The sequence below is a fragment of the Aphelocoma coerulescens genome, chromosome 10 (assembly GCF_041296385.1).
Source record: "Aphelocoma coerulescens isolate FSJ_1873_10779 chromosome 10, UR_Acoe_1.0, whole genome shotgun sequence".
Lineage (NCBI taxonomy): Eukaryota > Metazoa > Chordata > Aves > Passeriformes > Corvidae > Aphelocoma > Aphelocoma coerulescens.
Genome location: NC_091024.1, coordinates 20,275,809 through 20,297,071, shown reverse-complemented (window position 1 = coordinate 20,297,071; position 21,263 = coordinate 20,275,809). Strand labels below are relative to the sequence as shown.

Genomic DNA, 21,263 nt, shown 5'->3' with positions numbered 1-21,263 from the left:
AGTGCCAGTGACAAGAAACAGTCTCAAAATGTGGCTCTTAGATAATCAATAATGCTCAGATTATGCAGAAATAGATAAGTGGCTTTTGATGAGCTGTCCTGTCTCTCTGCGGGTGGCTCCTGCTCGCCCAGATGAACCAGTGGGGATCCCTCCTGCTCCTGCAGATGTTTTAAGGGATTCTGTGAGTACTTAATCTGAAGAGCAGGAACTCTCTACCCCGAGGAGTCGGTTCCATGCACTTGCAGTGCCGATCATTTCTGAATTTCTGATACATTTTCTTAAATCAATATAAATCCATTCTTTGAGCTGGCTTCAAAGCTGCCTTTGAACTTGTAAGAGTGAAGCTGCCTGAGAAATCCAGATAAAAACAACCCCCTTGAGTTAAATTAATTAATACTTCTAAGTGTGTCAGAAAGAAAAGGCCTTAGTGGGAATGTTGTGGTCGGGGGGAGCCAATCCAGCCCTTATCTGTCCATACCCATTCGCTTCCATTTGGCCACATGCAAGACAAGATCTTTTAGTCCATTTAAACCCCCAACCTTGTGGGAAGAAATTGGTTCCTAAATAAGCTAGATTAGTTGGTAATTACATCATTGTTTTATGTAAGAGACTTGGGTATTTCCATCTCGCCGATAAGTGGGGAGCAGTGAGTGCTGTGTGTGATGCTCAGGATCTGATGCAACTGCTAGTTTTGAGTAGTGAGATTAAAAAAATGGATTATCATTTCTGGGTAATTAAATTCTATAATATCCTTCGCTTCATCCTCTTCTCCCCAAAATAACAGCCCAGTAATCCCTGCACTGCAAAGAGCTGGTAATATTTAAATTGGAATGTGCTAGCACAGCTCTGCCCTCTTGTGTGTGTACATTAATATCTGTGCTGACGGGAGCAGGGAATCCTTTGCAGGCAGCACAGCAGGGAACATTTTAGTGCCAGCTTTTAAAACAGGTAAATTCATTTTTTGAAGCTTCTTTGAAAGTCCTTGGTGCCAGGCAAGTTTCTTTTGATTTTAAAGCCTTCAGCTCCAGTTTGTTGGCATGCTGCATACAGATAAAATGGCATCTCCTGATGGGAATTTAAAAATAATTCTGTAAAAATAGTAAGTGACAAATTTAGGAAGGGTGGGATCCATCTTTCTGCACTGAGATCTCTCTGATGCAGAACAAGTCTCAGCAGATCACCCGTGCTCCATGTTTAGTCAGTGCAAAGGGCATCTGTGCCATTCCCTGACCTCTCCTAGCCACCTGTGCTGGGATGAATCCCTTCCTAAGGATGCCTATTCCTCTTCTTTACCTTGGAGACAGCCCAAAGCAAGTCACTCATATCTTCATTTTCAGACACTTGAAGGAGATGCAGCTCACTCAAGAGTCAGAATTCCCGTTGTCTGTGCAGCTGGAATTTGAGCATCTGAGTCTTTCGTGACATAATGACCTGTTGGATTTAGCCCAGCTCTCCAACAGCATCTGTGGCACAGGAATGATGGGACTTGCTGAGCATGGAGCAGCTCACCAAGGGCTTTTTGAATAAAAACCATCTCCATTCATTCCTTCCAGGGCCTGTCCCCTCCGCTGCTGACGCTTCCAGCTGCGTTACACACGCTGCAAGTCCTGGGATTTAGTCACTGGTTTATTCATAATTCTCAACAATTTAGTTCCCTGCCTCACTGTGATTCATTTTTATATTCATAATTAGAAGGAGGCAGGGGTGTGCTTCTGTGACTGTGTAATTAGAGACTGTGTCACTAACACATTTGTGCAGAAGGGAAAAGTGAAGGTGCACAGGCAGATTCTGGGATAGACTGGGATTTCCCACCTGGAAAACTTCATCCTGAGGCAATGAGACTGGAAGAACTCAAACTATAAGGTCTTGTGGTATGGAGTATTGAAATGTTTGCAAGACCAGCTTCTCTATTTTTTTGTATATGTATATGTTCTTATAATGTTCCTCTAGTATAACATTCTTTGGCAGTGGATGAAGCGAGGACAGGTTCTAGGTGCTGTTCCTTATGGAGTGGGAAGTTTCAATGACTGTCATGGCTGGATTGTGGTCCTCTCCCTGTTGGAATTTTATTTTGCTTTCTAAAGGAAAAGCTTTTCTTACAAATGCCTTAGAACAACTTTCATTTCAATTTCCATGTAAAATACCTCACACTGTAGACAGAAAAAGACTAAGCATAGGAATTAAAGCCAAAGGAAGGATTAGAGTGGAAATCCCCAAACTACTGTGCTCCTGATGCTGGAATTAATGAGAAGCTGGTTATTTTGGGAATGCCTGCAGCCACTTCGTGAGGGAAATATCTCCCATCCCAGCGTTGCTGTGGGAGGAGACAGTGAGGAGCCAGCAGTAAGTATCTCAGACCACCTCTGCTGTTCATAAGGCATTTTATTGCCAAGCCTTTGCAGTGGTGTGCTCTGCTTCCCAAATCTGGGAACAGTGTTGGCAAACAGACACCCGGAGAGAGCTCAGACTCCACCTTGCCTACAAAAGCACAAGCAGGACATGGTTTAAACAGTGAAGATGAGAGCTGGGACGTCATGCCAGGGCTTGGATCCTTGGGTATCTCCAAGTGTGGTGTCTGTATTCTCAGGGACTTAAGAACTAACATGTAAAGTAGCCTGGGTTTTGGGTTTTTTTCCCTATTTTTTGGTTTTCCTCTGTTCTGAGCACATCTCTGCTCAGCAGTCAGTGCCGATGGTCAAAATTGGCTCATGCAGAGCAAACAGACTTTCAATTCTTATTTTTCAGAAAGACCATACTTTTTCAAATTTCTTTTTAAGGGTATTTGTTACTAAATTTCTCTCCAATATTATTTGTTTGAATCAAATTTTAGCCTTGAATTGAGCATTATCAGGCCTGAATTAAACTTTTTACGCAGTAATGATCAGGATCATGTACGTGGGTTAATGTGTGTAAATCTCATCCCCCCGGTGGATTCAAGACTGCACAGTGGTATCTCACCACTAACAGAGATTTCCCAGTAACCAAACTGGTTCTGCCCCTGGGAACCTCACTGGCACTGGGAGGTCCAGGGGATGACAAGCCTATGTTTATTTACAGATCAACCCACTTCACCTTAAGGTTGAACTTGAGCAGCACACAGTAGAAGACAAATAATTGAATAAATTAATTCTGTTTATAAGGCAAATTAATTGAATAATCAGTGTATTTGTCTCATAAATGAAACCATCTCTCTTTGGAGTAACTCAGAACTGTAAATGTCTTAAATCAGAAGAAACACAAATCTGAGCAAGCAACTCTGTGAGATTTATGCAGTGCAAAGTAGCAAGAGAAAATGCCTTTATTTCCCCATGCCCTAGAGTATAAATCAGATTTAAGATACAATTTTGTACTCTTTCATCTATCCTTGGCTAATTTTCCTGCAGGGGGAGGTGGAGAGTCAGAAACGTTGCTTTTTTTGTTGTTTAAACCACTGTTTTCCAGCCTCCTTCCAGCTTTCCCTGCACCTCGTGGAGCCATTAAACCACGGGAGGCAGCTCTGGGGATGAGTTACGGCTCCTCGCCAGCGCCGGGCTCTGTGTGATGAGTTTTATTAACCCCAGCTGACTGTAAATAACGAGCAACCACACGGCTTTAGGGCTTGATTTAAAGGTGTTCCAGCTACAATTTGCAAACGGGAAAACAGAGGGAAAAGGGATTAAACAGAGAATGGCTGCAACAGAAAGCTGCTCCTTTTTTGTTGTTGTTTATATCCATTTTAGAGGGATTTGTGCACACAAACACCTCTATTCTCACATATATTCACTCACACATGGTGAGTGAAATACAGCTCGTAGAGGCTCTTCTGAGTGCTGGGTTTTGGGGTTATTTTTCATTATTACTGAGTTTTGAATACATTAACGGCTCCATTTTCAAACTCCAAGGATGGATCTGGGCGTAGGAAGAGCAATGTTCCTGTGCTAGTTTTCTTTCAAAGCTCTAATGTATTTATACTGCCACAGTCTCAGTAAAAGAGTCTGAGGAAGGAAGAGGATTTCTTGTTAAATTTGGCTCTGCTAGAAATTTGTAGGATGCTCCTCTCACACCAAGGCAGTCTGTTAGTTTTAAATCTTGATAAAAAGGTTGATGTTAGAGCTTACAAATGCTTTCTATCCATTATCATACCTTGTTTTGGAAAATCCAGTTCTCTGCAGTGCTGTGCTGTTCTGTAGAAGCTGTTTGAGTGTGTGCCCTATTATTTTAATGTTATTTTTGCCCAGAAAATGCCCATTCCCTCCCTGACACTGGATTTACAAACGGTAGTGGAATTCCTGGCGTTGGCAGCTTGTGAAGCTCAAGGCAAAAAGGAGACAGGCACAGATGGGCTCATCCTCCCAAGCCATGTTTATTTAACATGGATATGAGAGCACAGAGCTGCGTTTGGGCTGTAACAGCAGCTATGCCTGAACCTTCCCCAAGCTCTGGGAGTGGAAATAATGGTAACCCTGGCAATAATGTCAGCACACGTCCGCAGGAGGCTGGGCTGGGAGCGCGGGATGGGGCGGGCGGCGCTCCGCAGAGGATTCCCTGCATTGCCCCTCATGGGGATGCTCTCCTGCAGTGCCAGGTGAAGTGGCTTTATGCCACTGGGAGTCTGCCCCTAAGGCAATGACCAGAGCTACTTGGAAGTGGGGATTGAATCTGCAATCTGATCCAATCCAGTCCAATCCAATCCAGTCCAATCCAATCCAGTGCTGCTGTGTGTCCAAGCAAGCCTTGCCTGATGATGGGAGCTGATAACCTCCATCCTTCTGGCTTTGCTCCAGCCCAGCTTCTTGCTTTGATTTCTTCAGAGCAAGGTGCAGTGGTTTTAAACTGCCAGAGGGCAGGGTTAGATGGGATATTGGGAAGAAATTCCTGGCTGTGAAGATGGGGAGGCCCTGGCACAGGGTGCCCAGAGCAGCTGTGGCTGCCCCTGGATCCCTGGAAGTGTCCAGGGCCAGGTTGGACGGGGCCTGGAGCACCCTGGGCTAGTGGAGGGGGTCACTGCCCATGGCAGGGGCTGGGACTCGATTATCTTTAAGGTCCTTCCAACCCAAAGCATCCTGTGATTTTGAGATTCACTTTATGAAATTCTTTTGGGCTTCTGCTGCCTCAATATCAAAATGTCACAAATAGAGACTTGAGGCACTGCCTGTGTGTTTGTTAGTTTTGAATGTATCTGTGCTTGGATGATGCTGTTTTGCAACATGGAATTTTGAATTAGAATTTGGAAAGGGATAGCTGAGTCCTTTTGGAAAACCTGTCTCACGTATGTGGTACCTACTGTGATGGATCCAGACTGTGGCTCGTGAAGCTACTGCAGAATAAAAAAATTAAAAATTCTTCTATTTAATTGCCTTTCCAAAGCTTTTCTGCCCTCTCCTTGTGCTGTATTTTATGTGCGCTTTAGGTTATTGTGGATTTTGGGCAATAACAAGTTCTTCTTTGTGTCTTCTTGAGTCTTTTGCCCTTTTGCTGCTCTTGCCCAGGTTGCTGCAGGTTGGGTTCAGAGTTGGAAGGGGTGAACTGGGGCTTGGACCCTTTCCAATAATCTGGATTGGAAGGAGGGCTGGGCTCTGAACTGTTTTTTTCCTCTGAGATGACTAAAACGTGTTCTTGAGCCACTTCTTACTGCTGGTGCTTTACCAATCATTTCCCCTATGAAATCTCTTAAGAGCTTCTGGGTTTTTTTTTCCCCCCTCTTCTTTTTACAGCAATTTAAAGCCCTTTTATTAAATCTAAACCCTACTGTTTGATAGTTCATCTCTAAGCTATAATTACCCAATATGAAGATGCAAGCACAACATAATTTCCTAGGGAGGTTTACACAAAAGGGAATAACTCATTATTATTTTTTTCAGTCCTTTGAGAAAATCTGTAAGAGGATGAATAAAGGGAAGAGTGATGATGGAGCAGCATAGATACAAACCTGATGATCTTACTCTGATTCTGTCAGGGTTTCCGCTCCAGTGGCTTCCTTAAAGGAGCATTGTCAGAAAGAAAAATCACATTGCTGGAAGTGGCTCGTGCAATCAATCACTGGCCAGCGAGGAGGTAGGGAATCAGATGGATTCCCTTTTGAATTCAATCAAAACACACTTCAAAGGCATTTAATCATATATTTGGTGCCTGACTCTCTGGTGCAGGACTTTTGTAGTCCCACAAAAGTGAGGCCAAAAGACAATTACACAAGTTATGAACTCTTTTTGCTGTAGATACCAAGTTTTTTGATAACTCTGTTTTCCTGGACTGGCCCTTGGGCAGATTGATTTACAGAAAATAATGGCTTTTTGTTTCTTCACTGCTAGAAGGATCTAAACTACGCTTTTCCAACCTGTGCCTGGATTATTGCTAGAGGTGACACAGAAAAGTGTGTCTTCATATAGCAGTGACATGGGAGAAACTCCTGAAGGTCCATATGTTGAAGAAAGTGTTTCATTCCCTTTCTCTGGAGCTAGAAACCCAAATAGCCAGGGATTTGTATTTCCATTTTCTTCAGGAGAATGCAGTGACCCGTGGCACTGCGACAGCCCTTATCAGCAGGCTGGGGGAGCAAACCTGAGGGAGATAAATGCACCAGGAGCAGGTATCCACTGCTTTGTGGGAAAGCAGAAACACAAATTAAGATGGTTGTGGCTCTGGATAGGTGTGTAAATAATTTCCATTCATTCTTTCTGCATCTGAATAGAGCATGGAGCCTGGTAATAATCCTTTGGGGAGGATCAGATATGTTCCTGTGTCAAATATAATCATGAATTTAGACAGAGATTTTGGAAAACATCAGACTTGTTTGCCTGCTTTCAATTTGCTTGTCTTAGGGAGAAAGAAGAAAAAAAGCGAGTCGTGTCTCCTCAGTCAGCCTTGTTGCTATTTTCAAATGAGATTTAGGAGCATAAATCTCTCCATGTTTTCCCAATCCCACACAGTTATCCTTAGCTCCGTGTATCACTGGGGGAAGCAGAGCTGCTTTATCTCTGCAGATGTGAGCAGTGCTCACTCCTGGGGCTCACGGTGGCTTTTGATTGCTCTGTTTCTCTCCATCCCAGCACTTTTAGGCAACTCCATGGGTTTTCCCCTTTCCCTTTGCAGCCTGATGCTCTGCTCAGCCCTCATTCTGATGTTCAGCATTTCTTCCTTCCCATCCCTGTTCCCAGTAGGCGTTTCCATGGCGTGGGAGTGGAGTATAACATCCTTCTTGTCTCTGAAGTGTGAAAAAGCTCTTTCCTTCAGGAATTAAACAACCAATCCTCCATCCCCTCTCTGGTTTACTGGCCTCTTATCTTAGCCCACAACATTGGTGTATATTTTAACCTTAAATGGTACTTTTTCTTTTTAACCTCCCAGTAAGGCATGAACAGATGGTTGGAGACCTGGTGGGGTGTGTCTGGAGAGCTTTGGATTATTCCCTATTTCAGACAGCTGCAGGATTTTCTAATTTGAGACTGTCAGTGGAATGTTGATGGGTACACAGAGTTTGCAGTGTCTGTCCTTAAATCCATACTTACAAAAGAAGGTGAGAAGTGCCCAGGTGTGTCAGGTTTGGTGTTTTACATCAGTCAGTGGCACCAGGAGATGCCAGGCAGGAAGGGCACACAAATCCAGCTGCTTTTATAGAATCCCAGACTGCTTTGGGTTCGAAGGGACCTTAAAGCCCATCTCATCCCACCCCCTGCCATGGGCAGGGACACCTCCCACTGGACCAGGGTGCTCCAAGCCCCGTCCAGCCTGGCCTTGGACACTGCCAGGGATCCAGGGGCAGTGCATTGCCAGCACCCCCAAGTGCTGTGTTTCTGTCACGCCCTGGTACCCGCAATAACTTACACAGGGGAGTAGTTACAGAGTGTCACTGAATTAGGTAGCCCCTGAATGGGCTTCAGATGTGAAATAGTGGGGTTTCAATCCATTTGTGGCTATTTAGGCAGCCTCTTGACTCTTCCCTTCATCCTCTCACTCTAAGAAGGACAAATGGAAAACGTAAAGCCATCAGAAATCAATTAATCTGATCTGGGAACACGCTTATTAAAATGCCTTACTTACAAAGATCCAGGTACTCCACAGCAGAGCAGAATTTGGGAACATCTGGATCCCTGATCTGTGCATTTCTGTAAGCTTAGCCTGTTTGCATTACTCTTTTGTTTGGATTCCTTCTTTGTTTGGATTACTCTTTTGTTTGTTTGGATTACTTTTTTGTTTGGACTGCAAGCTTTCTATTTGTTTTAGGGTAGTTGAACCTTCTTTAGAAGGTATTTGACCTTAAACTGCTAGTGCGCACACTTAATTCTCAGCTCTAATATAAATCTAGATGGATATTCTGGAATTTAAGAAAGAAAAACCAAGAAAATGAGAACAGCTTTGTGAAATGTTTTCCAAATTCAACAGCTGAAGGATGTTGGTTTTAGGAGCTCTCAGTGAAACTGGACTTGATGTGGGTTGTGGGGGGGAGCCTGGTGTGCTCCAGAAGTGATTAAAGCTCAGCCATTCCAAATGATAATTACTCTTGGCACCTGCCTCCCGACGTGATCCAGCCCTTCCCCCTGCAGGGTTTCTTCTTCCTCACCTCTGATGGCGGAGGGGAGCACGGACTGCCCAGTGTCAGCTCCGGAGCCCGAGTGTCCGTGCCCCGAAGGGCTGGAGAAGGTGTCCCTGCGCCGCGTCCCCCCAGCTCTGCCCCAGCCCTCGCCTGGCTTTGCCTCTGCACTCGTGTCACAATATTGACTTGCAAACACGGAGCTTTTGGGCCAGTTGCTATGGTTACCCCTCGGAATGGAGACTCCAGTCCCAGGCAATACATTCCCAGCCTTAATGAAATGCACAGCAGCGTGTTCAACTTGTAAACCCGACGTGGATATCGCTAAGCAACATCCATCCGTGATTTGCCATAATTACTGCTGCGAGCTCCGCACCACTGAAATGCTGGAGCACAAGGCTTCCTCCTCCTCCTCCACTGCATCAAGTGTTTTTCTGCAGTAGCTTCGCAGTCTCTCAGACCTGTGATGTTTCATAGTCCCTTCACAGTTTCAAAGAACTACGTCTGACCTCTTTGAATTTTTCACACCTTCAGACCTCTTCTCCCCAATCTCCTTTTGTGTGTATCGCCCGTTTCCTGTTCATTCACTCCCAGAAATTTATCTTAAAGACCTTTGATTCTTCTGCCCTGCTTTCAAGATGTGAATCCAACTCATTTCCTCCAAGCTGCTTCTTGCGCATTTGAAAAAATCCAATTCCTCCAGCCAGTGTTGGTGTTGAATTAAAATGTGTGTGTGGAGCTGTTTACTCCAGGAGCTGCTCCAGAAGGAGCCGATGCCTCAAGTCCTTTAGAATCCCAGACTGGTTTGAGTTGGAAGGGACCTTAAAACCCATCTTGTTCCAACCCCCCTGCTGTGGGCAGGGACACCTTCCAGTAGACCAGGTGGAAGGTTTCTGCTTAGAGCTTTTATTTAGTGTCTATCCTGAGCACGGTGTTTTATCCACCAGTTTGAGAAGTAGAATAAAACCAGACCCTGGTTAGAAGTCCACACTCCAGCCTTCAAGTCAAATAATTAATTGCAATTTCAGTTCTTGAATTACTTGCCTTGTGCTGGCAGTTGGGGTGGTTGGGAATATCTCTCCCAGGTTCTCTGCTGCTCAGTCTGATCCCCTGTGTTCTGTGAATATTTTCCATCTACAGCACCGGAGCTGCCAGTCCTAGGGAGGAAGAACTGGTTGATTTATCTGCTCTACGTCCGCAGAGACTACGAGGAGTGTAAGGTAAGAGCTGCCTCCAGAACCTGGGAATTATTTTACTGATGTAATGAAAAAACAGTTTTCTTGACAATTTCCAAACCACTCTCTTTCCTGACTTCTTTTGGAATAAGGGGACCAAGAGAAAACCCAAGCAAAATTACTTCAGTGTTCTCCAATCCTTGGCTACCTTCAGGATCCGAGGGTGCAGCTCTCTGGAGCAATCTGTGAGCTCAGGATGTCACTGGGAGGGGAAAAGTGGAAAGAACTGCAAACCTCTGTGGTTCCAAGGGATGGATGGGGTTTTCCAAACTGATAATAACACAGTTCCACAGTGCAGGTTTCTCAGGGGTACTTCAGAGACGCTATGAAAACACTTCAGCTGAGGGAAGCATTACTGCCAAGTGTAAATAAAAAATATCCTGGTTACTCTTGAGCAAAATTCTTTCAATTTACACATGATCCATGACACACTTTAATTCATCTTGGGCTTGGTGAGTAGTTTGGAACTGGTTGTTTGTTTGGGATTATAATGGTAAGTGGACTAAGGAAATGGCAAATAATTATTTAACAGTGTGTTTTCCTGATAAAATGAACACAAGAAGAGGGTGCACCCAGGGGCAGGAGCGGGGAATGAGAGTTGCCTTTCTATATTCTGGAATGTGCAACAAAGATCTGAAAAGACTTTTTGGCTTCTGAAACATCAGGTTGGTCAGGACTTGCCTCTGCTGGAGAGGTCCTGGGGGTGCTTAGGAAACGAGCAGGCTGGAGGAAATTCATTTAGCTCCTAATTAGCAGAGCCAGGGCCTTGTATCATCAGTGCAGTGATTTCCTCTCAGGTGTTGGTTTGCACAGATAGAAACACAAGTGGGACTAGCCCTCAAAACAGAAATGTTTCCCTTTTTTGTTGTCTGACTGGAGTTCTTTGGTGTACATCCGTGTGTCGATTATTTCTGTGGTGGGATGTGGAATCACAGAGTACAGAAAAGAAAAATATGTGCAGCTTAGGAAACCAGAGAAAATAACAAGATGATATAAGGGCAACACTGACGTCTCCATGTCTTCATCAGTCATGGAAGCAAGGAAATAGCGGGGAAAAATCGAGAGAAGACAGCTAATAAATACTCCTCTGCTTGGCAGGCCAGCTTTGCTTTTCCTCAGAGCTCACAAAGCAGTGTTTCTGCAGTAAAAATCAAAGATTCCAGGACAGTTTGGGCATTGTTAAAATCCATTAGTTTAGTCTCACTAAGAAACCAGTGACCTGTGGTGTTAGTTCATTTTGGTTTTTCCCACTCAGTGCTTTGAAATGCTCCCTCTCTAACGGTTTTAAAATCTCCCATAGTTTTCAATGAACTAAAAGCCCATTAAAAAACTATTTATTTACTGGCATCAGCTCCCCAAAGTGAAGGCATTAAAGTGATTTTGACCCTTTCAATGCCACTCCAGCAAGGTGCCAGGCAGACATCCCCACAAGTCTGCAGCTGCAGCATCCCCAGGGATGACAGAGAGACTGGCTGGTCTCCTGCCAGTTATGTCTAAATTCTGTCGTCAGCACCTTAAATAAACTTGGGGGGGGGGGGGAAATCTGAGATTACAGATCATATTCCTCAGCTGTGGGCCTTTTGCTTTGGGATTTCTTAGGGTTTATAGAATGAATCAGATTTCTCTAAAAGATAGCTCTCTATTGCCCTCTCTTGCTCTGAGAATCTGGGCTTATGTAGATGGAACAATCCAGACTATCCGAACTGAGGAGATGTTGGTTATTTCTGAGTTGAATGGTTTATAATAGTGCACTTTGTAACGAGTTATCTATATAAATTAGCAGGTACAGGTGAGGGAAGAGCAGCAGAAGTCCTGTTCTCCCTTTTCCTTCCTCTCTTTATGAGTGAGGAGTGTCAATAAGAATTTTCCTTCTTCTCAATGACAACTTCTCAGTTAATACCTTCTCAAGAATCACTTTCTCAAGAATAGTTTTCCTCCCACGTGCTGTATTTGAGGTTCAGTTTTCAGGTCCTTCACTTCTGTTCCTCTCGGAGGGAGGGGATGCTGGTACTGACCATACACATCTGGAATGCCAGATGAACACCGGGTCACTGCTCACCCAGGAATTGTTCTTGCCCCTGTATCTCTTCCACTTCTGCACAAAAGAGGAGTCTCAGAGCACAAATTATGTTTTTTGGTTCTTACTCGGGGTGTTCATCCTCCCAAAGGTGGGACCAGCTGTGGCTATGGAATATATCTGAGCTGCACCCACCCCACCCCACCCCAAACTGGGAGCTGCATGGATGCAGCCAGCAAGAATTTGCATTTTCATCAGGTTTTTCCCGTGCACTCCTCGTTTGTTCTTTTGGCTTTCATTGACTCAGCTGCAGTTGCTCCAGTTCAATTTATTTCTTCACAAAGGGCCTGGAGTAGATACCCTTATCAGCAGAGGATGCTTTCAGAGATGCCTCGTGGCATTTTCCCCAGGTAGTATCTAATTATCTTGGGGAATAGGAATGAACAGAGGAATACTAAAGGGCCGCAGTGTTCCTGGCACAGAGCCCTGTCCTGTGCACTGTGGGGTTGTCCCGGTCATGGTCCAGTGCCCTTGTTACAGGTGGGGTTGTGGTTTTTGTGAGTGGAACCAAATCTCTGGAATCAGTTGTGTTAAAAGGATGTGAGTTTACAATTTTGTCCTTCCAGGCTGTCATCAAAGAGCAGCTCCAGGAGTCCCAAGGGCTCTGTGAATATGCTGTCTACGTTCAAGGTATGTCCGAAAATCTTCTTTTTGCTAAAGCAGGTCACCCCTGATTTGAGATACAGAGAGCAATACAGGGGATAGATGAGGGAAACATACAATTATGTAAAAAATACATTCTTTTTCCCCTGCTCGCCCCATTTAGTTTTGAAGTTTGGGATTTCCACATGAAATGGACACATTAAATGTCCTGTTTTCTCTGTATTTGTCCCCAGTTCCTCCTTGGATTACGGGCTCCTGGCCTTCAGTGTGTTGGTGTGTGTTTGATTGTGTTACAGATGCATGTTTTTGGTTCGTTACCCACCCCAGGTGGTTGTTGTCTCACTCCTTGCTCCAAGGATGGTATTCCTCTTCCTGCCCTGCCCTCTGGCCCCTAAAAAATGTCCCCCCAAATGTGGCATTCCAGTTCCAAGTGCCATGGTGGCAGACAGTGGAGATTTGCTGGCAGGGACATACTGCAGCCTGGAGAGGCTGGGAAGGGGAGAAATCCAGACTGCATCTGTACAAGGAACTGCCCAAGGTTTAACGCTTAAAGGTTTTGTTCTGACCCCCAAATTTCTGCAGGCACACAGAGTCCTGCCTGCAGACACAAACTGCGGGTGCTGCAGGAGGAGGAAGCGCCAGAGGAGTGTTGGTGTGATGTATCTGTACTCCCCCTTCTTTCCCTGCTCTCAGAGGCACGTTTTTCCTGCTGAGAATGGATTCATTTGCCTGCTGTATGTTGTCTTACAGCTTTGATATTTCGCTTGGAGGGGAAAATTCAAGAATCTCTTGAACTTTTCCAGACATGTTCCATTCTGAACCCTCGAAGCGCTGACAACCTCAAGCAGGTGGCACGATCCCTGTGAGTGGTGTTTTATTTGTTGTTTCTCTTGGATGTGCCACCCAGGACCTTCCATGCTTTGTTTTTCTCTTAGGCTGCTTGATTCCAGACATGTTTCCTCCTTATCAACACTTGGCTTGGCTTCCAGAAGCGTGGGTTGTTCTTTAAGCAGAATCTCTGTTATCTGCCTGGCTGCTGTTGTGTTTTCCTTTGGGCTTCAAGCAGAAAGGTGATACTGATTTCAAGGTCCAGAGCTACAGGTGCTGACCTGAGCTGGGCAGACTTGCCCTACAGACCCTTTTCTGTCTCTGGATGTCGTGTTAGGGCACCTGTCTCTTTCCTTGGAGACAAAAGCAGGCTGCAGAGCCTGGGCATTCATTCCTTACATCCCCACTAGTGCCAGGATGGATGACCTTGGTCCTGAGAGGGAGCAGTGCTGAGGTTGTAAACTTCTCCTGCAGATGTCTGGAGAAGCAGCAGATAGGATCATTTCTCACTGGCAAAGGTGATAGTGGCTGCACAGCAGGGTCTGAACACAGGAAAAACATAAGCATTGCAATCCTTCTGCAGGTTTCTCCTGGGGAAGCACAAGGCAGCCATCGAAGTGTACAATGAAGCAGCAAAACTCGATGAGAAGGACTGGGTGAGTGTTCAGGGAGTTGCAGGTCCTTGTGATAGCTGCAAACTTGTCCCAAGCCAAGGTGAGCTCACACTGCCTGTGGTCTGAGCCCGGTTTGGATCACAGGAGCCAAATCCCACGCGTTGGCTTGGGGCACGGAGAATTGAGCAACGTGTTTGAGCTTTGCAAAGGATCATTTTAACATAACCACATCTGTACTTTAAGGGAAGTATGGGGAGAATTTGGAAACCTCGGTTATTAAAACTTGCTTGAGTAATTGGGAAAGCTTTCATAATGCAAAACACCATATACAGGAACAGTGATTAAATTAACTCTTGTGTATAAAAGGACAAAAGCGTTGCAAAGGGAAAGGTGGGACAGTGGGTGAGGGAGAGGCCATGCCTTGCAGCCTTCTGCAGCTGCCTGTTTTGCCTGCAGAAGTGTTTCTAAAGTAGGTTTGCAATATGTGAGCTCATTCCTTTGTTTCTCAGTACATCTAAAATTCAGGATACAAGGATAACTTTGGTGTTAATTCGACTTACCCTGTGCCAGACAACTCAGAAACCTTTTGTATCATGAGTCTTTTCCCCACCTGCATTCCCAGTGCTTGGCATGCCTGTAACCCTGTTTACAGCCCGGCAGGCAGGTGCCAGTGGGTATTTTGATTAGTTATTCCCAGTTCCTGGCTCAGCACTGGAAGCACAGCCAGGCTGTGCTCTTCCCTCATTCTGCAATCCACAGCAGCCTGGAGTCTCTGATTCAGTTCTGCACAGCTGCAGAGGCTGCGTGGAGGAAAACAGGTTAATGGGGAAATAAGAGAGTTTCCTGTGAAAGGTCAAGGCTGTCTAAGATGGTGAATCAGTGAAATGCTCACCAGAATAAAATCAGGAATGGGAGGACCTTGCTTTTCAGGGATGTGCTGGGGTGGGGAAGGTGCCTTGTGTGTTAAACTGGGTGAGGAATTAGGGGCACAGACGATCCCTACAGTGTCACCAGTGTGTTGAGGATCCCTAAGGGATCTTCCTCCCTGTACGAAACTGTGTAGGATGCCAGAGGGATATCAGATACTTCAGTGCTCAAGTTGTGTTTTGGAAAATGAGGCACATCTTCCAGTTTTGTCCAGCTGGGTTGGACACTGTGCATATCCTACTGATGTACAGCCAGACTGAGTCACCCATGAGGGCAGCTTCCCTGGTTTTAGAGAGTGACACCATGGTGAAGAAACCAGTCTGTGCTCCTTGTTCTCTGAAGAGAAATGTCTGATCTCTCTTAAAAGAGATTTGTCATTTCTGTGGTTTTTGTCTCAGTGGCCTGTAATGTTTTGTGTACAACTCCACTTAAGCTCTGTAGGTGCCTGAAGTAACTGGGATTTATAGGTTTACTTGCTCTACAAAGCAAGAAGGGTGTGGGCAGGCACAGGGCTCTCCTGCTCTGGGTCAGTGTTGTCAGATTTTATATTTCATACCTTGTGCTGATTTGGTTTTTTGGTTTGGTTTTTTTTTTCCCATGTAGGAGATCAGCCACAACCTGGGTGTGTGCTACATGTACCTGAAACACTTCAACAAGGTAATGCCAGTGGGAAGCAGGAAGCATCCCAGAAATGTCACTGTCTTTGGTAGCTTGAAATGGATCATTTGCAGCAAGAGGTATCAAGGAAGTTTTTTGCTTCAGTGTTTGTTTCTGGGAGCAAAGGTTTGTGAGCTGTCTCTGTTTCCATTTGTGTGCTGAATTACTTTGAGTCAGCTGCAAGTCAGTGAGGTTGGATAAAGGGAGATCAGCTTGTGGCAGGGCCAGAGGCTTTTTCTGAAATTTAAGATTTTTCAGAGAACATTGCTGGTTTTAAAGGGAATGCTTGAGAAACGTCAAACTAGACAGAAAATGGGCTGTGCTCCAACAAGAGCTGCTTCTGTCTCTGAGCTGTTTAAAGTCAGACCCAGGCACACTGCTGGCTTGGTAGGAGCAGCAATCCAGGTCCATCCTCTTGAAGCAAGAGAAGGATGGTGGTAAAACCCCAAACCATTTCCCCAGCACAAACTCCTGCACTCCATGCAGAGAGTTCCTGAAGGAAGCCTCAGCTCCTTGGGGCTGTCAGGATTCAGAGGGAAGGAGTTAGAGGATTGTTTGCTAGAGGTGCAGCAGGTCTTTTTTTCCTCCATGGGAAGGTTTTGCTCCTGCGTCTGAAGCTCCTTTTGAACTAAATCTGGAGTTAGTAGAGGAGTTCTGGAGGTTCAAATGCAGTTTTATTCCCAGGTCTGAGCACGCCGTTCCCAGTTCCTTACTTAACCATCCCCTGCGTGCTGCTGGTGAGCACTGAGCTGTCTCTGATCCAGCTACTTTGTAAGGGAAAAACCAGCATTTAGACCCTTTTTGTTCCCAATTTGGCCCAGCTCCTCCCTGCTGCTCTTGCTGGTGGGGTGCTATGGCCCTTGCAGCAAACCCCAGCTGTGCTCCCTGTTTGAGGCATCCCTGTAAAAAAACAACCTCTGGAGTGTGGGTTCACACTTGGGGTTTGTTGGCTGCACTAACACCTTCCCAGCTGGGACCTGCTCACATCTCCACTCAGATTTTCACTTGCTCACTGCTGGAATAAGCATTTGAAGGAAGAAAAAGTATCAGTTCACCCAACAAATCCAGAGCATCCCTCAAGCCAAACAAACTCAAATCCAGGAACAGGCCTGTGCTCATCTCCTCCTTGGGAGGCCAATGCCTCTTGCTTGCCTTGAAGGTGTTGCCTTTTGCTGCCCCTAAAAGCAGGTGGCTGCCAGTGCAGAGCTTGTTCCAAGGATTAGCTGGGCTGGGGGTTGTGTTCCCCAGGCTCAGGGGGTGTTTGTTGGCTGTCCTCCTTCCCTGGCTGTTGGGGATTACTCGTGGGCTGTTGCTTTGCTGAGGGCTCTGTAATCATTTATTGTTTTTTTACTCTCTGTGGTTGTGTTTTTAGGCACGAGACCAACTCAACAATGCCCTGGAGCTCAACAGACACGATCTGACCTACATGATGCTGGGCAAAATTCACCTCTTGGAGGGGGAGATGGATAAAGCCATTGAAATATATAAGAAAGCTGTAGAGTAAGAAATATCCCTTTTTTCCATCTGCCCATTCCCATCCTATGCCAGGAGAAAATTGATTGCTGTCCCAGATCTGAATTGAGGCCATGATTAAAAAGCTAATGGTAATTACGGAGGCTCTGAGCAAAGCTGGTGCTTCCAAGCACTTGAGCTGTCTCTGCTCCTGCTGACAGTGTGGCAGGGAAGAAGGGAGCTGTTGGAAGGGCTGCCAGAAAAAAAAGTGGAATAACAAATGGATGGAGATGCCTGGGAGCAAAGTGATCCAAAACTGACTTCATCCATCCCAAAGGTTTATCTCCCAGAACGATGTAACCCTGACTGTCCCTCCACAGTCACTGGCTGGCTGTCACTTGCTGCTTTCCCTCAGAGCAGTTTGTGGCTGAGGGAGATGTGCTGGTGCACAGGGAATTTCTCCCACCCTTTCAGTGCTCCTCAGTGCCCACCTGTCCTTGTTTTAGGGCATTCCCAAGCATTACCAGTGCTGTCAAATGTAGCTTTGCCATGGAGGCCAGCACTGGAAAGAAAATCAGGAGTGTGTTGGGAGCCACTGGAGTACCCATGTAGTGTCTGCTCACATGTCTGCCCTCGGCTGCTGCCTGACAGCAGACATTTGGACTAATCTAGAATGTCTATTACATAAATAATCCTTGCTAAGCATCTTACCAGGTTTATATTCTTATCCTGGTGCTCCCCTGCCCTCCTTTCTTCTTCATTCCTGTTTATTCCTGGGGTTTTTTTTTGTTCTCATCTGCCTATTACATTTTTCTTGCTGTTTCCAGCTCCAGGATAGCCTGTTATTCCATGTTTATGTTCCACCAGGCACAGGTGGTTTTGTTCTGGTTGAGGTGTAGAGGTGCCAGTGTAAGTGTGCAGATCACATTTTTTTAAGTCTTGGTAGCAAGGAATTAAAAGCTGACTCCTGTTGAGGTGAGTGAGACCACAAATAGTGTCTCTCTCTGCTTTGTCCTTTTTTGTTGTGGTTTCCATCCTATTTATTTGGGATCTTTTTATAAGGTGAATTAAAATTCTGATGAGGAGTGTGTAGGATCCATCAGGAATGCTGAGGATTGCCTGTCCTATGTGGCCCAAGAGGCTTAGGAGGGATGGATTTACAGGGTGGTTTATGAGAGATGATGGAAAATCCCATTTTGTATTTCCAGGTCACTGATTCAGACTCACTTTGAAGCTTAACAAAACCACATTATCTTATTATGTGTCCAGATCTATTTCACAGAGCCTTGCTGCCTTCCCACTGATACCCAGAAGATATTTGGGAAGCTGAGGTGTGATGTTATTCAAAGGAAGTCCCTGTGATGGCAGTTGTTCTAATATTTGTTTTTAATAATAACAGTTTAATTTCCTGAAGTGATACCACAGTAATGTAGCATCAGAATTCCATGTCTATGTTTACCCTGTTCTGGAAGGGCTGAAAAGCAAACCCAGCCCTTTGGCTTTTGTGTTCCAGGTTCTCTCCAGAAAACACAGACCTCCTCACATCCCTGGGCCTACTGTACCTGCAGGTACTAAATGCTGTTACTGTTACAAAAACGTAATTATTTTCAACAGAACCGTGTTGGGTTTTTTACAGAGTTAATTTCTGCCCACCTTCCCATGACTTGCACATGCTTCTCTATGGACTGAATTTAACAGGGCAGAACTTGCTTTTCTGTATCTTCTCTTTGCTGCTAAAAGCAAGCTGATTCCCTGGACCAGAGCCAGAGCAGGAATTCTGTCTGGCAACCACCCTAACTCTGTTATAAATCCTCCAAGTATAACAAAACATGACTAGGCATTACCTTGTTTCTGCAGCAGGAGTCTTGCAAGTTATCCTGAAAAAGCAGCCATGAAATTGTGAGCCTTAATGCACCATAAAGGAAAATCAGAATCAATTTAAATAACAAAGGTGTGCTTATCCTTGTGTCTGTGAAATGGATGGGAAGGGCTGGATTATTCCAGAAGTAATCTTCCCAAAGAGGGAACAAGCAAAGAAGAATAGGCAGTAGTGCCTGAAAGGAGGAGGAGGCCCTGGAGCTGCTCCCAGGGCTGGAGCCCCTCTGCTCTGGAGCCAGGCTGGAAGAGCTGGGGGTGCTCACCTGGAGAAGGGAAGGCTCCAGGGAGAGCTCAGAGCCCCTTGCAGGGCCTAAAGGGGCTCCAGGAGAGCTGGAGAGGGACTGGGGACAAGGCATGGAGGGACAGGACACAGGGAATGGCTTCCCACTGCCAGAGGGCAGGGATGGATGGGAGATTGGGAAGGAATTGTTCCCTGTGAGGGTGGGCAGGCCCTGGCACAGGGTGCCCAGAGCAGCTGTGGCTGCCCCTGGATCTCTGGCAGTGCCCAAGGCCAGGCTGGACAGGGCTTGGAGCAGCCTGGGACAGTGGAAGGTGCCCCTGTCCATGGCAGGGGTGGAATGAGATGAGCTTTAGGTGAATTCAGGTGAAACCACAGAATCACAGGATGGCTTGGTTTGGAAGGGATTTGGAGCTCCTCTGGTTCTGATCCATAGGATTTAAGCAATTCCAAGCTTTCACATGCTCATATATGGCCACAGTGATGCCCACTAACACCTGCAGTCCATGAGAAGACAAGGGAAGGGTTTGTCACCTGAACAGGAGAGCCCTGGGGAGTGAGGAATTTGTGGTGAGGGAATTGGGGATGTGCAGAGTAGCAGTGTGTAGCTTCTTTTCTGGGATAAAGGAGCGGAGACCTGTGAACCCAGAGCTCATTTGTGTGTGAAAAAGTCAGAATACAAACTCTCTGGAAACCTTTGGTTGGGTCAGAACAGTGAATCCAGCCAAGTCAAATAAATTCTTAGAGTCTGTTCTGTGGATTGTCAAACAGGAGCATGTGTGTGTGGTGGGAGCACCATAAAACTCGCTCTTCTCACTGTATAACTGAACCAGAAATTCTGGTGCCCACAAAACCTGTATTCTCCTTCTTAACTCCCCTTACTCTGAATTTCTGATGCTTATGTACTTCTTTTGCCAGACTGGGGATTACCAGAAGGCTTTTGAACACCTTGGAAACGCACTTACCTATGACCCAGGCAACTACAAGGTACGGTGAGGAGTGGAAATGAACCAAGTGAACCATGAGGGGACACCTCCTAAAGCTAATCCCACTGTCAGAGCTCTGCCATCTGCATCTAGGGCCTGGAGAGGCTGGAAAGGATCCTGCCCAGAAAGCTTTTGGTGAAATACATTCCTGGGATGTTTCCCTGGGTAGGGAGTTGGGTGTGTGTGGAGGTAGGGAAAAGGGGAGGAGGCAGAATGTGGGGTGTTAAATTGATCCCTTTGGTTTTTAATCTGAAGTTGCACCAAAGCCAGGTGGAATTTACTTTGGAAGGAAGGTCTTCTGGATTTTAAAAATCCCAGAAGAGTGGTGCCAGGTCCCTTGTGATCCAAGTGATACTGCATTTTATTATTCTCCCATCTGCTGATACCCTGTGCCTCCAGCTGCTGTGTGTATTTCCTTGGCTCTGGCCTGGAAGGCTGAGCTTGGTATCTAGGTTTCATTCCTCGTTGTGGAACTGCTTCCCTTTTTAGGGCTGTTACTTCATTTCTCTCCTTTTTTTCCCTGTTAACGATGCAGAGCATTGAAATGTGTGGTTGACAAACATGAGTTGTTGTGAAAACACCTTTACACTTACGGATTTTACTTGTCACTGTGAAATCTTATAAAGGACTTAACTAGTGTGGTTTAAATATAGTGTGTTGTACTCACTTCCATTTTTCCCCCATGCATATTCCCATTAATTTGCAGTATCAGCCAGTCAGTGTGAACTAGGAGAGCTTTGCTGCATATGTCTTGCTTGAGTACATTTTACTCCCCACTTAACTTGCACCAGAACTATTTCTATCTGTGCTTGGTTGTAAAAAGAATCTATTAGTGCATAGATCTTTTCAGAGCCTCAGACTCTAAGAAGTACTTCTGTCACCCCAAAAAATACCCTAAACATTTGCAATGTCATGTTGCAATATTTATGGAATCACAGACTCACAGAATGGTTTGAGTTGAAAGGGACCTTAAAGCCCATCCTGTTCCACCCCCTGCCGTGGGCAGGGACACCTTCCACTAGCCCAGGTTGCTCCAAGCCCCATCAGCATGGCCTTGGGCACTTCCAGGGATCCAGGGGCAGCCACAGCTGCTCTGGGCAAACTCATTTCTGAGACAGTTATGATCAAAACAGTGCAGGAAGAAGCAGACTCAGGTTTGTTCTTCACCCTGTGTTCTGCTCTGTGGTGGGAGATTCCAGAGTCCCCATCTGCTCCCACTGTTGGTCTTGGCAGCCCTTAGAAGTGAAAGGGTTGTTCCTGAG

At 45.7% G+C, this 21,263-nt stretch overlaps 1 protein-coding gene across 2 annotated transcripts in view; it reads left to right on the top strand.

The window, feature by feature from the left end:
* Positions 1–21,263, top strand: part of BBS4 (Bardet-Biedl syndrome 4) — a 34,834-nt gene that overhangs the window by 5,986 nt on the left and 7,585 nt on the right. Inside the window, exons 3-10 of one of the 2 annotated variants that reach the window (XM_069025241.1) lie at positions 9,647–9,726; positions 12,385–12,448; positions 13,172–13,283; positions 13,833–13,905; positions 15,394–15,447; positions 16,820–16,947; positions 18,413–18,467; positions 19,934–20,002. In XM_069025241.1, the coding sequence (XP_068881342.1) occupies positions 9,647–9,726; positions 12,385–12,448; positions 13,172–13,283; positions 13,833–13,905; positions 15,394–15,447; positions 16,820–16,947; positions 18,413–18,467; positions 19,934–20,002 (635 nt within the window). The remainder of the gene's footprint in view (positions 1–9,646; positions 9,727–12,384; positions 12,449–13,171; positions 13,284–13,832; positions 13,906–15,393; positions 15,448–16,819; positions 16,948–18,412; positions 18,468–19,933; positions 20,003–21,263) is intronic. The other variant, XM_069025242.1, reaches the window with a different exon arrangement.